General features: G+C 49.1%; 1 protein-coding gene across 1 annotated transcript in view; it reads left to right on the top strand.

Moving 5' to 3' along the window:
• C2cd2 (C2 calcium-dependent domain containing 2) overlaps nucleotides 1–15,108 on the top strand; it is a 45,590-nt gene that overhangs the window by 10,966 nt on the left and 19,516 nt on the right. Inside the window, exons 3-7 of the mRNA XM_013027344.1 lie at nucleotides 490–609; nucleotides 4,282–4,386; nucleotides 8,668–8,790; nucleotides 11,103–11,226; nucleotides 12,072–12,183. Coding sequence (XP_012882798.1) covers nucleotides 490–609; nucleotides 4,282–4,386; nucleotides 8,668–8,790; nucleotides 11,103–11,226; nucleotides 12,072–12,183 — 584 coding nt within the window. The remainder of the gene's footprint in view (nucleotides 1–489; nucleotides 610–4,281; nucleotides 4,387–8,667; nucleotides 8,791–11,102; nucleotides 11,227–12,071; nucleotides 12,184–15,108) is intronic.

Raw genomic sequence — 15,108 nt, 5'->3', positions numbered from 1 at the left:
GCCTGGGCGCTGTCCCTCAGCTCTTCAGCTCAAGGCGAGCGCTCTACCACTTGTGCTACAGCGCCACTTCCTTGGGTGAATTTTTTACTTGTAACACCTGTGACTTATTTTCTTAAGGCTTATTTTGAGTGGAAAAATAACAAATCAGAATTTTAAAGGAAAAACTTGGTGTGAAGAGCAGTCACAGGTAGATTGCATCAGGACAGAGTTTAGCTCCCGAGAAATTCTTCAGGAAGCGAGGCCTCTAGTTTTCGGGTTACCCTGTGATAGAAAAAAGAGCACTCTGAGGACTTGTCTAAGTCTGAAACCCTTCAGGTGTTGTCTTCACGAGCAGAGGAGGTGTAGGCTGCTTCCGTGAAGGAAGGCAGATGCTTCCTGTGGTGTCCACCTGTCGCTGTGCCTTCTCCAGAGCAGAGGAGGTGTAGGCTGCTTCCGTGAAGGAAGGCAGATGCTTCCTGTGGTGTCTACCTGTCGCTGTGCCTTCTCCAGGTGGTGATGTGCCACGTGGTGGGTGAGGCCCTCCAGTTCCTGGTCACCGCAGAGCCCACCTCGGCCGCCAGCCCAGGGCAGCAGCTGTACGACGTGCGCCTCTCGCCGATCCACTTACAGGTAAGGCTGGGTAGAGTGGCCAGGCCGGGCAAACCTGTCACCCTGTGCTTTCTCTGGTGAGTGAGGGGCCATGAATGGCGTGCTTTTACTAATTAATTACCAGTCATGTTGTTATCTTAGAGAGACAGCAGAGCATATGGGCTGGGCATTGCTTCCTTAATCTTGGGGAAACTAAACTTAAAAAAAGAATAACAACAATCCAAGCTAGGCATGATGATCATACGCCTGTAATCTCAGCCACTCTGGAGGTGAAAGCAGGAAGATCACAGGTTTAAAACTAGCCTGGCACCGGTGGCTCATAACTATAATCCTCGCTACTCAGGATATTGAGATCTGAGGATTGTGATTCAAAGCCAGCCCAAGAAGAAAAGACTGTGAGCCTCTTGTCTCCAGTTAACCAAAAAGCAAAGGTGAAATTGTGACTGGTAGAGTTACAGCCTTGAATGAAAAAGCTACTGGACAATCCCCTGGACAGGCCTTAAATTCAAGCCCAGTATAGGTACAAAGTAAATTTAAAGAAAAACCTACAAATAGTGCATTGATAGAGTGTGTAGCATGAGTAAGTCCTAGGTTTAATCTCCAGTTCCACACTCACAAAGAAGAAAAAGAGCTCAGCACCAATGGCTCACACCATCATCCTAGCTACTCAGGAGGCTGAGATCGGAGGATTTCCCTTCAGAACCAGCCTGGGTAGGAAAGTCTGTGCAGTTCTTATCTTCAATAAACTAATAATAAGTGGAGCTGTGGCTCAAGTGGTAGAGCACTAATGTTAAGCCAAAAGGCCCAGAGGCAGCACCCAGGCAGGCCCTGAATTCAAGCACCAGGACTGGCACAAAAGAGAAAAAAAGAAAAAAGGCTCCTTAACTCCTTATTCTTGTAAGTTAAAAAATTCACTGTGCTAAAATCGCAGAAACTAGGGTCCTGTCTGGTTTCTGTAATAATGTTAGCAGAGTACACACAAGAAGGAAAGTATCTGCACTGGATCCAAGATGGGGTAGGTCTCTTTTTTAATGTCCAGTGTCTTTTGTCTTTAAGATTTGGTGCAATATGCTGATAGATAATAAGAAATAAATTCCTGGTGAAAAGTTGAAAACGAAATGCTATCTTTTCTTTGAAATACTTTAAAAAATCATATTATCTTTCTGACAATAGATTCACAATGAGACTTATCTATATAATATATAATACATACATATAGTTTTTTTTTTGTCAGTTATAGGGCTTGAACTCTGGGCCTGGGCACTGTCCCTCAGCTCTTCAGCTCAAGGCGAATGCTCTACCACTTGAGCTACAATGCCACTTCTGGTTTTCTGAATGTTTATTGGAGATAAGAGTTTCACGGACCTTTCTGCCCGGGCTGGCTATGAACCGTGATCCTCAGATCTCAGCCTCCTCAGTAGCTAGGATTACAGGCGTGAGCCACCGGCGCCCAGCATACATATAGGTTTATATGTCTATAATAGACCTATTATATGTCTATAATATTATATGTCTATAATAGACCTAGAGAAACTTCTAGATGCTCATGTTATGACTGTGCTTCTCTTACATTAAGCAGAACATTCTCCAAATGCTTCCATTTAGCCAGTGTTTAGAAACTGCACATTTCCGGGCTTGTTGTAGCAGTCACCACTGACTGGACCTCGTATTTCATCTCCTCTGTCCTTAAACCTGACTTCTAATTTTGAAGATGAGTCAAAATGTACAGAATTGGTGCTGGGAAGGTGGCTCAGTGGTAGAGTGCTTGCCTTGCATGCCTGAGGCCCTGGGTTCGATTCCTCAGCACCACATAAGCAAAAAGAAAAAAGCCGGAAGTAGCGCTGTGGCTCATGTGGTAGAGCGCTCGCCTTGAGCTGAAGAGCTGAGGGACAGCGCCCAGGCCCAGAGAGGCCCCACGACCAACAAAAAATAAAAAAATAAAAAGTACAGAATTCCCAGCTACAGGCTTTGCTTTCATAGGCAAACTTATAAACACCCTGCCCCCACAGACTCTGACGTGGCTTTTGTGTGAACACTACCCCCAGTCTCACCCCAGCTGAGAGCTCATACCACACACCTGTCCTGTGTTAGCCCATGTACACACCCACAGCTCCTGGGCAGTGATGCCTCGGACATTCTTACCCAGCATTTGATGTGTGCTTTGAACTGAGAGAGCTCTTGGGTCACGCGCACGCCGATGGAGTGCCAACCCAAGGCTGCTCCTTGTGCCACAGCTTCGGTGCCCCCTCAGCATGGGCAGAAGGGGTACAGGTGTGTTGGCACAGTCCGGCAGCGACGTGCGGGTTTCCCCCGAGAGCAGGCAGCTGCTCAAGGTGGGAGAGTTTTGGGTGTCGTGGTGGAGGCTGGCATCTGCTTCCATGGCTGTTCAGCTCAGCAGTGCGTGGAGGTGCTGCCGTCAGAACCAGTGCCCACCCACCTGCCCAGTCGTGTGGCACACACAGTCTGATTACTTGTGGCAGTGAAATTAAAGTACACTTTTTCTGGAACTGTCTGTAGTCGCAGGGCGAAGGAGGCTTTGTTCCTTCGCTGCTTCTGGCGTGGGCTTGGTCCTGCATTGTCACAGAACTGAAGCCATACTCCCCTCCCCTCCCCTCTCCTCTCCTCCCCTCCCTTCCCCTTCTGCCCAGGGATGGGGCCGGGGTGGAGATGTGGCAGCCGCAGCATTTATTGGGGTGTCTGGCCGAGATGGAGTACACAACCTGTTTGCAGTTGCTGCTGAAGCTAAATAGCCCAGACAGCACAGGTGGCTGTCCCAGCGGCCGGCATCACTGCCATGTCTGCAGCCGCAGCGGAGCTCGCTTCCTTGCTCGTTGGTGGCATTGGTGGTCAGTTTCCCAGGGGTTTCAGGACTGAGACCTGGGTTCCTGTACCTCACACAGTGTACAAATTGCTTCCAGGTCGCCATGCTCTTTGGCCCATGGTGCCCTCCTCCTCCTCCTCCTCCTCCACTTCCTCCTCCTCCTCCTCCTCCTCTTGCTCCTCCTCCTCTCCTTCTTCTTCCTGCTCCTTCTTTCCCCCTCCTCCTACTCCCCCTCCTCCCCCCCCCTTCCTCCCTCTGCAGCCAGGCCCTGGGCTCTCTCTGCCACCATCTTCTTCCATGATTCCTTTGGGTCACCTGAAGAGCCCAGGGAGCCCTGCCCACCTCTGGGTCCCGGCTAGTCCTCTGCAGGGTCTGGCCCTGGGTGCACAGGCTCCAAGGATGGGAGTATGGCGTCTTTGGGGGTTCTTCCTCCCACAGATGCATTGGGTCAGATGGGCACAAGTAAAGCCAGGGCTCCAGGGTCCCAGGAGAGGAGGGCTCTGCTTCATCCAGGCATAGTTCCCAGGGGTTGTGCACGCAGAGGCTCTGAGGAGGTCTGTGTCCAGGACTAGGGATCAGCAGGGTCCTTCCTCTTCCTCCTGTCTCGATGACATGCCCAGAAAGAGAAATGTGGAGCACAGTGAAATGACTCATTTCAAAAATTAGCCGCCAGAGCTGAGGATCCTTCCTGAGAGAACAGCTGGTCAGAGGAAGAGGCCGGAGAGGAGTTGGGGTCCTCTTTCCCATTTGGAAAGCACCCAGAGGTCGAGAGGGGGGTGAGCGCTTGTCTGAGAATAAGAGGCGCGCCCAGTAGGCCTCTGCAGGGAAGAGCAGCCAGCCGTCCAGTAACCTTTGTTTGTTTGTTTTCCTAGCTGGAGTTCCATGTGAAAGAGAAGAGAGAAGACATCCAGATCAGGTGGTCCTTCATCAGCGTGCCAGAAACCGCCGTTAGGATCCAGCCCCGGGGTCTGAGGGAGGTCAGTCCATGTCTGCGACGCTCCCACTGTGCGAGCCCCTTGCACGCTAGGACTGTCCTGGGCAGCCTTTGCGTGCCTCTGAGGCTGAGCCCCACCTCGGGGAACTCATGGCAGCGGCTCCCCGGGCCTGGCCAGTTGCCCTACTTGAGAGCATCAAAGGCTGCTGTGTTTTTCTTGTCACTTCTGCAGGATACATCCAAAGCCAAGGGCAATGTCTCTAGGTCTTAAGGTTTGAGGGAGAACACTTGGGAGCAGGAACCGGATATGTAGGGGCACTGGGGTGACGCTTTTTTCCCCTTGCTGGGAAAAGCAGAAAAGCAGTTATTCAAAAGACTTGGGTTATCAGGAAGTTGCTTTTGGGGGGCTTTCATGGAATGTTGTTGTACTTTGACTCTTTTAGCCTCGTTCAGGTACTGAGTTCAGCTGAAATGTATGAATTTAACCATTTAATTCCTTTCTTTGGTGGCCCTGCGGACAGAACCTAGCTAGGGCTTCTGTATCTAAACAAATGTTCTACCACTAAGCCTCATCCCAGCACTATCAGAAAATATTTTACCCTTTATGTCGTAATATTGTTGTGTTTTTGTTGTTGTTTTGTTGTTTGTTTTGGGTGCTGGTCCTGGGGCTTGAACTCAGAGGCTGGGCGCTGCCTCTGAGCTTCAGTGCTCAAGGCTAGCACGCTACCACTTTGAGCCACAGCACCATTCCTAGCTTTTTGGTAGCTAACTGGAGATAAGAATCTCATGGACTTTTCTGCCCAGGCTGGCTTTAAACAGTGCCCAGCTTTGTTTTGTCTTTGTCAGTGTGGGGCCTGAACCCTGGGCCTGGGCGCTATCCCTCAGCTCTTTAGCTCAAGGCGAGTGCTCTACCACTTGAGCCACAGAGTCGCTTCCGACTTTTTCTGCTTATGTGGCGCTGAGGAATCAAACCCAGGGCCTCCTGCATGCAAGGCAAATACTCTACCACCTTCCCAGCCCCCTTGTTTTGTCTTTTTAAAATGAATTTATTAATATGAAAGTATAGGTAGATGGGGCTGGGAAGGTGGCTCAGTGGTAGAGCGCTTGCCTTGCATGCATGAGGCCCTGCATTCGATTCCTCAGCACCACATAAGCAGAAAAAGCTGTAAGTGGGGCTGAGGCTCAGGTGGTAGACTGCTGGTCTACAGCTGAAGAGCTGGGGGACAGCGCCCAGGCCCAGAGTTCAGGCCCTACAACTGACAAAAAGAAAAAGAAAAAAGAAAGAAAGTATAGGTGGAGCATTCCTCACCTGATAATCTTCTATTTAATTTTTATTTTTTAAATTATCTTTAGTTGGACAAAGGGGTTGCCATTTAACAAAGGAGGTCTTGAATACAATGCATCTTGGTCATTGTCACCCCTTCTTCCCTTGCTTTTCTTAATTGTGCAGTCTATACATTGAGTTATTGCCTGTACTCACCCCTTCTCTTCTTCATCTGGCTAACTCTCTCCCCTTGACTCCACCTTACCCCTTGCAAGTACCCACTTCCTGGTGTTTATTTTGTTGAGCTTTGACTTTATCCTTCTTAATAATTACACTATTTAAAATCTCCCTAGAATCTGCTGTATTTCAGTTAATACATTTGTAAATCCTAACTTATAGGTTTGTAGATAATTTTAGCTTCCACAAAAGAGGGAAGACATGCATTCTCTGGACCTGACTTACTTCATTTAATATAATTTTTTCCAAGTCTTTCCATTTCTTTACAAATGGTACAATATCATTTTTTTCTAATGGATGAGTAAAATTTTATTGTGTATATATATCACATTGTCTTGATCCATTCATCCATTGAGTGACATCTGGTCTGATTCCATATTTTGGCTATGGTGAATAGTACTGCAATGAGCATGGTTGGGCTGGTGGCTTTATTTTAGCCTTGTTTGTGTTCTGTTAAATGCCCAGGAGTGGAATTGTGGGTCATAGTAGTAGTTCATGGTTTAATTTTTAGAGAAACCTCCATACTACTTTCCAGAGTAGTTGAACATGTTTACATTTCTACCAGCAGTGTATTAGGGTTCCCTTTTGACCACATCATTTCCAGCGACTATTATCATTTGTTTGCTTGATAATGGCCATTCCAACTGGCTAGGGTAGGGTAGAATCTCAGTGTTGCTTTGATTTACATTTCTTTTATAGCCAGAGATGTTGAGCATTTCTTCGTGTGTCTATTGGCCATTTTTACTTCTTCTGAGAAGTTTCCCTTTAGCTCATTAGCCCATTTATTAATTGGATTGTTGTTTCTTTGAGGGTTCAATTTTTTAAGCCTCTGTCTATTCTGGATATAGGCCTCCCTTTTTCTTTTGGTGTAGATTCTAGAGCTTGAACTCAGGCCTCATGCTGTCCTTTGGCTTTTTCGCTCAAGGCTGGCACTCTTACCACTTGAGCCACACCTTTACCTCCAGCTTTTTGCTGGATAATTGGATAAGCATCTCTCAGATTTGTCTTCCTAGGCTAGCTCTAAACCTCAATCCTTAGATCTCAGTCTCCTGAGTAGCTGAGGCATGAGCAGTTGGCACCAGATTTGTTTTATGTTTGTCTAACACGCTTGAATGTATTCTTTTGCACGTGCACACGAGTGTTGTCATATGGGCCTGGCTGTGCATTTACACAAAGCGTGTAGCATAAGCACCCATTCAAGTTCATTTTTATTTTTCTTCTTCCCTCTGGTGTTGGTGTCTCCATCCTTCACACTGCCACTTGTTTGTCCTGCCACAGGACACACACCTGAGCTGCCTGAGCCGCTGGTGGCAGCCCTGCCCTCAGGAGGAATGTCTCCTGCCCATCCAAAAATCACTCAGATCATTTCTTCCTCTGTGTAGTGTGTTCCTGTTTGATATTGGTTCATTAGCCCCTGTTATATCCAGTGATGTGTTTCTTCCCTCTCTTTGTTGCTGTGTATGTGTGTGTGCGTGTGCATGTGCATGTGCGTGTGTGTGTAATCACAGAAGCGATGGCTGATGAGCTGGGGTCTGAGGTTGACTTTTTGGAGGTGCTGAAAATGTCAACATCTTACGAGCACAGGTTTCCAGCATTGCAAGTGTGTGGCTTGCCAATGGAATGTCACTTTAAAAGGCTGACATTAGTGCCCTGTGAACTTCACCAGCCTTCAGAGGTAGATTGTCAGAGCCTTTCCATGTGAAAGGATTTGACTCCTGGCTCTTGTGCTTATGTGCTGTGCGACCCTGCACATGTTAAGTGACTTCTCTGTGCCCCTGATTCTCTGTGCTCCTTATCTGAAAGATGGCAACAGTGGTATTCAAGGCTTAATTCATGAATACAGGTAAATGCATACAACCAGGCTTGGTGCCATATCATATGCCAGCTGTTTGGATTGTTGGTGGTTTAGAGGTCCTGGCAGAGAACTAATTTTAATGAATGGACTGACTTTGTTGTAAGAAGTCTGGCAGAGAAGAGGATTGGCCAGCCAATTCAAGGGCAGCACAGATTGGCTGCACACTGACTTCTGAAAGCCCAAGGAACAGGATTAGGGTGACAGACCACAGGACTCTGAAGCCAGCCTGAGCTTCATACTGACTTCAAGGTCATCGTGAGCTATAGGACTCTATTTCATTAAAACAAGTCCCAGGGACAGAGTTCAGCGGTAGATGCTTGCTTAGCCCGCACAAAGCCTTGGTTTGATCCTCCGCATTGCAAAATATATGATAGATCCCGTATGCCTGATAAAGATTGTATTGAGATGTGACCATGTGCCCATCACTGAGCAGCGAGCACCCTGCTCAAGCAGTGCCCTCGGTTGGCTCCCCAGGTGGTGCCCTTTGACCCCTTCACAGCCCCCTGCAAGGGCACCAGGACCCTGATGGCTTCCTGTAGGAGTTATAACAGATCCACAGACCCAGCAGCTGACAGCAGCAAGTGCTTATCACCCGGGGCTCCTGGGGTCCAGAGCCAGCACAGCTTGATGAGGTCCAAGCAACGGGTCTCAGCCTCTAGAACTCGGGGCCTGTGTTCATGAGTTCATTGGCCAAATGCATCTGTGTCTGTGGCTGACAGAGTGAGGGGTCGGGTTTCTCTCTGGCTGGCTGTTGGAGCTGTGCTCTGCACTCTCCCAGGCCAGTGGAGAGCCGCAGTCCAGGACACGAGCCAGCTGCTCCCGCTCTATGTAATAACATCAGATCTACGTAATAACGAGAGGCACCCCGGCACTTGGGCATGGACGGATCTGACTCTCCCTCCCGGGCCCAGGCGGGTGAGGCAGTTGCCATGTCTGAGGTCCACCCCCCTCTCTCTCTCACCTCCTAGGCCCAGGCGGGTGAGGCAGATGCCATATCTGAAGTGCTCAAGGACATCTTGAAGCATCTGGTCAGCTCTGCCTCTCCATCAGTGGTTCTGAGCACCAGGCCCACGGATGTACAGGAAGCACAGGTAAGTCCGGCTGCTTATGGGGTCCAGGAGCTTGCTTCTGAGTACTGCGGGGCTATAGCCATAGCTCTTGGGGACTGCATGTCCAGAGCTTCCACCTCCGTGGTGAAGCCAGGACTGCACCAAAGGTGCCTGGGAACCATCATACAAGGCCTTAGGGTAGGAACTGAGAGTCAGGGTGCAGGCGCCCAGAGCTCCACGGGCTGGGAGTGGGCAGGGCCCCCAGCATTGCCTCCTGAGACCATCATGGTCTCCTGCTTTGCTTGGTTCATGGGACACATGCCAGTTGGTCTAAGAGTTTAGGCTACATGCTGGGTACCAAGGTCTGGAAACGTGGGGACACGTTGACACCCCCACTTCACCTCCGGGAGGGGACAGCAGGGGCAGCCCAGTCCCTGACAGGGAGGGGCTGTCAACCTTCATGGCGGGGTAGGGAGGGCAGCAGCTTCACTTTCCTAAGGAGCAGGGCCGGCCCTGTATCCCAGGAAGTAGGATGGCGTCCTGCCCTCTGTCCCTCCCAGTAATCCCGTCCCAGGGGATCCTTGCAGAGCCTAGGGCCCTGACCGGCCGTGAGGTTAAGGTTGAAATGTGAGAAAGTCCATAACATAGAGAATAGCTTTAGAATCTGTGAAACATAAGGTTCGAGGTGGGTGCCTGTCATCCTGTTTGAGATACTGAGATTGGGAGGATTGTGGTGGGAGGCCTGCCTGCAGGGTTATCTACAAGGCCCCTAGCTGGGCGTCTGAGCCAGGTGGGAGTCTAAGCTTGGGAGGATTGTGGCTCCAGGTCAGACAGGAACATCCAATGTCCATCAGAGCAGAAGCAGCGAGGCAGAGTGGAGCACACCCCAGCTATGGAGAGACACTTCAAATAACCTGTAGATCATGCTGCACCCCTGGGCAGGAAATGAGACTCATCTCAAAGATGGCCAGTGCAAAATAAGAGGAGCTGGAGGCATGGCTCATCAGGAAAACTCCTGCCTCACAGTGTGAGCCCCGAGTTCAAACCTCAGATCATTGTAAATCAATAACTGAAAACTCCCATGGGTTTGGGAATGCTTTAAAAGGAATTTGTAGAATATTATTATAAGAATAGCATGTGCTTTGGTCAGGGTTCTCCAGGGAAACCTGGCGGGTGAGTGGAGAGAGGAGAGAGTGGGTGTGTATGTTACCAGAAGGCTCTGAGATGCAGCCTGTGGGTTGGCCTTTCTCTATTCAGACCTTCAGCTGAGTGGATGAGGCCCGTGCCACGAAGGGCAGTCTACTTGACTCAGCCTCACAGTTTACATCCAAATTGTCCTCCCATTCACCCCCAACCATGGAGTTCAAACAAATATCTGAGCAGGCCTGGCCCCGTGAAGTGGACACCTGAACTTAGCCATCACACTTACACATTTGAGAGAATCCCACCCAATCCCACCTCAAGCTGTGGACTGTTGTGTATACACACACACACACACACACACACACACACAGAGTCACTTCCTGACCTTCCCGCAGCCTCAACTCACAGCGGAGAAGGGCCTGGTTCAGAACAGCGTGTGCCAGATGGTGCCTACAGAACAGGATGTCCCTGGCGGCATTAAAGCCTGTCCCTCTCCAGCGTTCTGGCCAATCAGCACCCAGGAATGCCACCTGCAGGCCGTGGTAAAGCCCAGTGCCCCTGTAAGCTCGAGTTCAAGGAGCCCATCTGAGGAATGTAGGCATCAGCTTGTGCCCAGTGGGGCTGGCGGCCCAGCACAGGTGTGCAGGATGCCTCAAATCTGAGCTGTGTGCTGTTGGAAACTCCTTTATGCCCCTTTGAGGACAGAAGACGAGAGCAGTGCCTGCTCCGGGCACTGTCCCTGTCCTTTGTGCAGTGCAGTGCAGAGATTCTCAGGGGAACCTCAGGCGGAGTCGAGCTGTCTGAAGTAATCCCAGGCTGGTGACCATGGCCATCCATGCATGACCAGTGCCCACAGGGTGAGGTGGACACGGGACTCATGGCCTGCAGAGGTCCTTGCTGTCCAAGTACCAGCCCCGGGTCAGCACATGGAACTAACTGCTGCTACTCTCTGGCCACAGCTGGACCTGAGGTCGCCTCTCGGGCTGGTTATGCAGCCACTTGTGTGTGCTTTGGGAAGGAAAAGGTTCCCACTCTGGGGTGAGGTTGCAGCTCTGGGGCCCTGACCTCCCGTGAGTCAGGTGTACTGATGCAGAGCGGACCCGGTGCTCAGGTTCCCCGGGCTTGAGTTTCTGCAGACCCCTCCCCTGCCAAAGCCGTGGCCGCTTCCTGGGCGCCCCCAGCGCACTGCTCTTCATTCTTCTTACCTGTAGAACCTCCGACGCGCTTCATCCACCGCTCAGGAATCCTGTCCACCCAAACCTCCAAGGGCTCATGAACTAAAACTCCAGGTGAAGAACCTCCGGGCCTCGCTGCTCAGCCATCCTGGTGCTTCAGGTGGGTGGCCTCTCTGGAAAGAACTGCCCTGGGCCTGAGCCTGCCAGGTCCCAGGGGACTGGGGGGGTCTCCTGTGCCACCCTTGTTGGGCCTGCGGTGCCATCCTATCTCTGTGAGGCATAGTATGGATACAGCCGGGTGCTGGGCGCAGGTGAGGCGGGCCCTGAGTGTTCCGTAACACAGAAGGGTAATTGTGGCCGATGACAACTACACAGGTGTCTCTGAGTACCTAGGAGAAGAGTCTGAATACTACAGGCACGAAGGAGCCATAGCTGTCGGAGGTGACCCTTGTGCCAGTTACCTTGCAGCCAGGACTGGTCGGGCCCTGAGTCAGTCCAGCCCTACTGCTGTCAAGTTCAAGGGCTTTGATCTTGTTTTGATGTGTGTGTGTCTGTGTTTGTCTGTGTGTGTGTCTGTGTCTGTCTGTGTCTGTGTGTCTCTGCTGGTACTAGGCTTGATCTCAGAATCTAATAGTCTTGCTTGACCTCTTTTTTTTTTTTTTTGCTCAAGGCTGGCACTCTACCACTTGAGCCACACCTCCACTTCTGGCTTTATACTTGTGAGATTAAAAAGAGTCTCACGGACTTTTCTCCCCTGACTGGCTTCAAAACACAATTCTCAAATCTCAGTTTCGGAGTAGCTAGGATGACAGTTGTGAGCACTACCAGCACCTGGCTTCAGATGCTGAGGTTGAGGGTTTGTAAATGGCAAGTTAAAGAAAGAATGGAATCTGAGAAGTGGGTAAGTCAAGGGCATTTAGTTTAGTTTTGCTTATGTATACAAGCACTGTTAAAGCAGCTTGGAGAATAAGCCAGTATGACAGACATTCCTTTCTTTGGTTGTAGGCAGCTCCTCTAATCTAGTGTGCACCGCCCAGCTGAATGACCCTGCTCAGAGGTTCACCAGCATCCTAGCAAAAAACACTACTGACCTCATGTGCGAGGAAGAATTTACCTTGTGAGTACCACCCACATGGTCCCGGACTTGGGGCTACAGCAAGGTCTGCTCAAAGCCGACAGATCCTGAGCTCCAGTGTAGCACTTTTATACCAAAACACTCTACAGCAACGAAAGAACAAACTCCGGGCACTGGTGGCCTGTAATCCTAGCTACTCAGGACACTGTGATCTGAGGATCACAGTTCAAAGTCATCTCAGGCAGGAAAGTCTGTGAGACTCTTATCTCCACTGAACCACCAGAAAACCAGAAGTGATGCTGTCGATCAAGTGGTAGAGCGCTCACTTTGAGCTGAAGAGCTGAGGGACAGCACCCAGGCCCAGAGTTCAAGCCCCACGACCAACCAAAAAAAAAAAGAGCAAACTTTTGAAGCATGTTAAAGGTAGCTCTGAGTCAAACCTGGGTGTCACTTTTTCCTCTGCTCATGACAAGAGCATCCAGGGGTTCCCCTCTGCCCGCAGAAGCTACCCAGGGATCCCCACTGCCTGTGGAAGCCACCCAGGGGCCCCCAGTGCCTATGGAAGCCACCCAAAGGTCCCTTCTGCCCATGGAAGCCAGCCAGGGGTTCCCACTGCCCGTGGAAGCCATGCAGGGCAGAGCAGAGTGAACATCCAGCTGGTCGGTCAGGAAAAGGGAGGGTGCAGAGCATTAAAGAAGAATAAGGTAAGGATTATAAATAAAATGTTACCAAATAGAATCAAGCAGTACACGAGAGTAAATCCAGCTGAGGTCCTTCCCTCATGGAAAGATGGTTCAGTGTAAGGAAATCTATTAATGACTCCCATGATATCAATAGATCAAAGAAGATAAGCTTATTATCTTTATGTAAGCCCAAAAGGCAGTCAGTGACAGTTAATTCCCATTCCTAATATTTAAAAAAAAACTTAATTAGAGCTGGCTCATGCCTGTAATCTTAGCTACTCAGGAGGCTGAGATCTGAGGATCATGGTTCAAAGCCAGACTGGGCAGGAAAGTCCCTGAGACTCTTATCTCCTGTGACTCAAGTGATACAGTAACAGTCGAGCAGAAAAACTCAGGGACAGCACCCAAATCCTGAGTTCAAGCCCCAGGACTGGCACAAAAGTTTAAAAAATAAAAATAAAAAGTTTATAGATACTTCTTTAATAAGATTTTTTTAAACCATCGTGAAGGACTAGGGGTGTGGCTGAAGTGGTAATGCGCTTGTCTAAAATTACTGTGAGTGGTGAATGCCAGTAACACCAACTAAAGCCTAAAAAAAAAAAATTCTTTGTGTTGCTCTAAGAACTGAAAGAGCAATCAGAAAAGAAGTTACAAAAGAGTACATACTGGTGGGCACAAGGCCCTAAATTCAATACCTGGTATAGGAGAAAAAGAGAGTGGAGAGAAAGAGAGAAAAAGAAGAAACACTAGAAAGACTAGAAAGGCCAGGTGTTGGTGGCTCATACCTGTAATCCTAGCTACTCAGGAGACTTAAGATCTGAGGATTGGAGTTCAAAGTCAACCAAGTCAAGAAATTCTGAGAGACTTTTAACTCCAGTTAACCACGAAAACACCAAAAATGGAGCTTTGGCTGAAGTGGTACAGCACCTCATCCTTCAGCAAAAAAAAGTTAAGGGACAGCATCCAAGCCCTGACAGAGCTCAAGCCCCAATAATGGCACAGGGGAAAAAACTAGAAAGGAAGGGACAAAATAAATGATTTCTTGGAGTAGCTGTTACTGAATATCAAAGACATCAACCAAAACTACTAGAGGTAATAATGAATGTAGTGTAGACAAATAATAGGAAAGAAAAAGGAATAAGAATTCCATAATGTGCCAGGCGCCCGTGGCTCACGCCTGTAATCCTAGCTACTAAGGAGGCTCAGATCTGAGGATCATGGTTCAGAGTCAGCCCAGGCAGGAAACTCTGTGAGACTCTTTTCTCCAATAAACCACTAGAAAACCAGAAGTGGCACTGTGGCTCAAGTGGTAGAGCTCTCGCCTTTTGCTGAAGAGCGCACGGACAGTGCCCAAACCCAGAGTTCAAGCCCCACCACTGACAAAAAATAATAATTATTCCATAATGTGCCCACTATAACGGTTTTTAATGTTTAAACAATTATAAAGTAGAAGAAAATGTCCTGTGTATGTGGATGTTCACACACAAAGTATTTTATGAGTTGCTATGAAAACACGAACAGTTCCTTAGAAAATTAAAGTTTCCAAACTGGAAATGCAAAGGCAAGAACCTTAGATGGCCAGAAACTTCTAAAGGAGAAAGGTTGGTTCTCATTTTACAGTCTGGAATTGGAGAAGAGAGCTGGGCATGGTGATGTGTGCCTATAATCCCAGTACTCAAAAGCCTAATACAGGAGAAACATCTCAACTACATAGCGTGTTCCAGGTCAGACTTGGTTACATAGTGAGCGACTGTCTTGACGGTAAAGAGGAGACAGTGTCCAGTGGAGGCATAAATTGGAATAAATAGACACTTCCTAAAGGTATAAAGTCTTTTTATTTGCCCTTTGACTGGCTATTCAGTTTTTCTGAGATGATCCCATAATGGCAGAAATACACAAGTAGGATGTTTATCTCAGCTTCTCCTAAGTATGAAAGAGTAGAAACAGTTCAGTAAGAGTTGATTATTAGCGACTTGGCCAATCAGAATTTCACAAGGCCAACGAGCAGAGAACAAAATGGCTGTTCACGGGGTGTTGCTCTGTCGTTGGCAATCACTGCAGAAAGAGGCTTTGATGCCTCAAAGAAATCCACTAAAGGGTCTGGGAAGGTGGCTCAGTGGTAGAGCGCACGCCTTGCAAGCATGAGGCCCTGGGTTCGATTCCTCAGCACCACATAAACAGAAAAAGCGGGAAGTGGCGCTGTGGCTCCAGTGGTAGAGCGCTCGCCTTGAGCTGAAGAGCTGAGGGACAGCGCCCAGACCCAGAGTTCAGGCCCCATGACCGG

This window comes from Dipodomys ordii, unplaced genomic scaffold (assembly GCF_000151885.1).
Source record: "Dipodomys ordii isolate 6190 unplaced genomic scaffold, Dord_2.0 Scaffold103, whole genome shotgun sequence".
Taxonomy (NCBI): domain Eukaryota; kingdom Metazoa; phylum Chordata; class Mammalia; order Rodentia; family Heteromyidae; genus Dipodomys; species Dipodomys ordii.
This window is presented reverse-complemented; position numbering and strand designations above follow the sequence as displayed.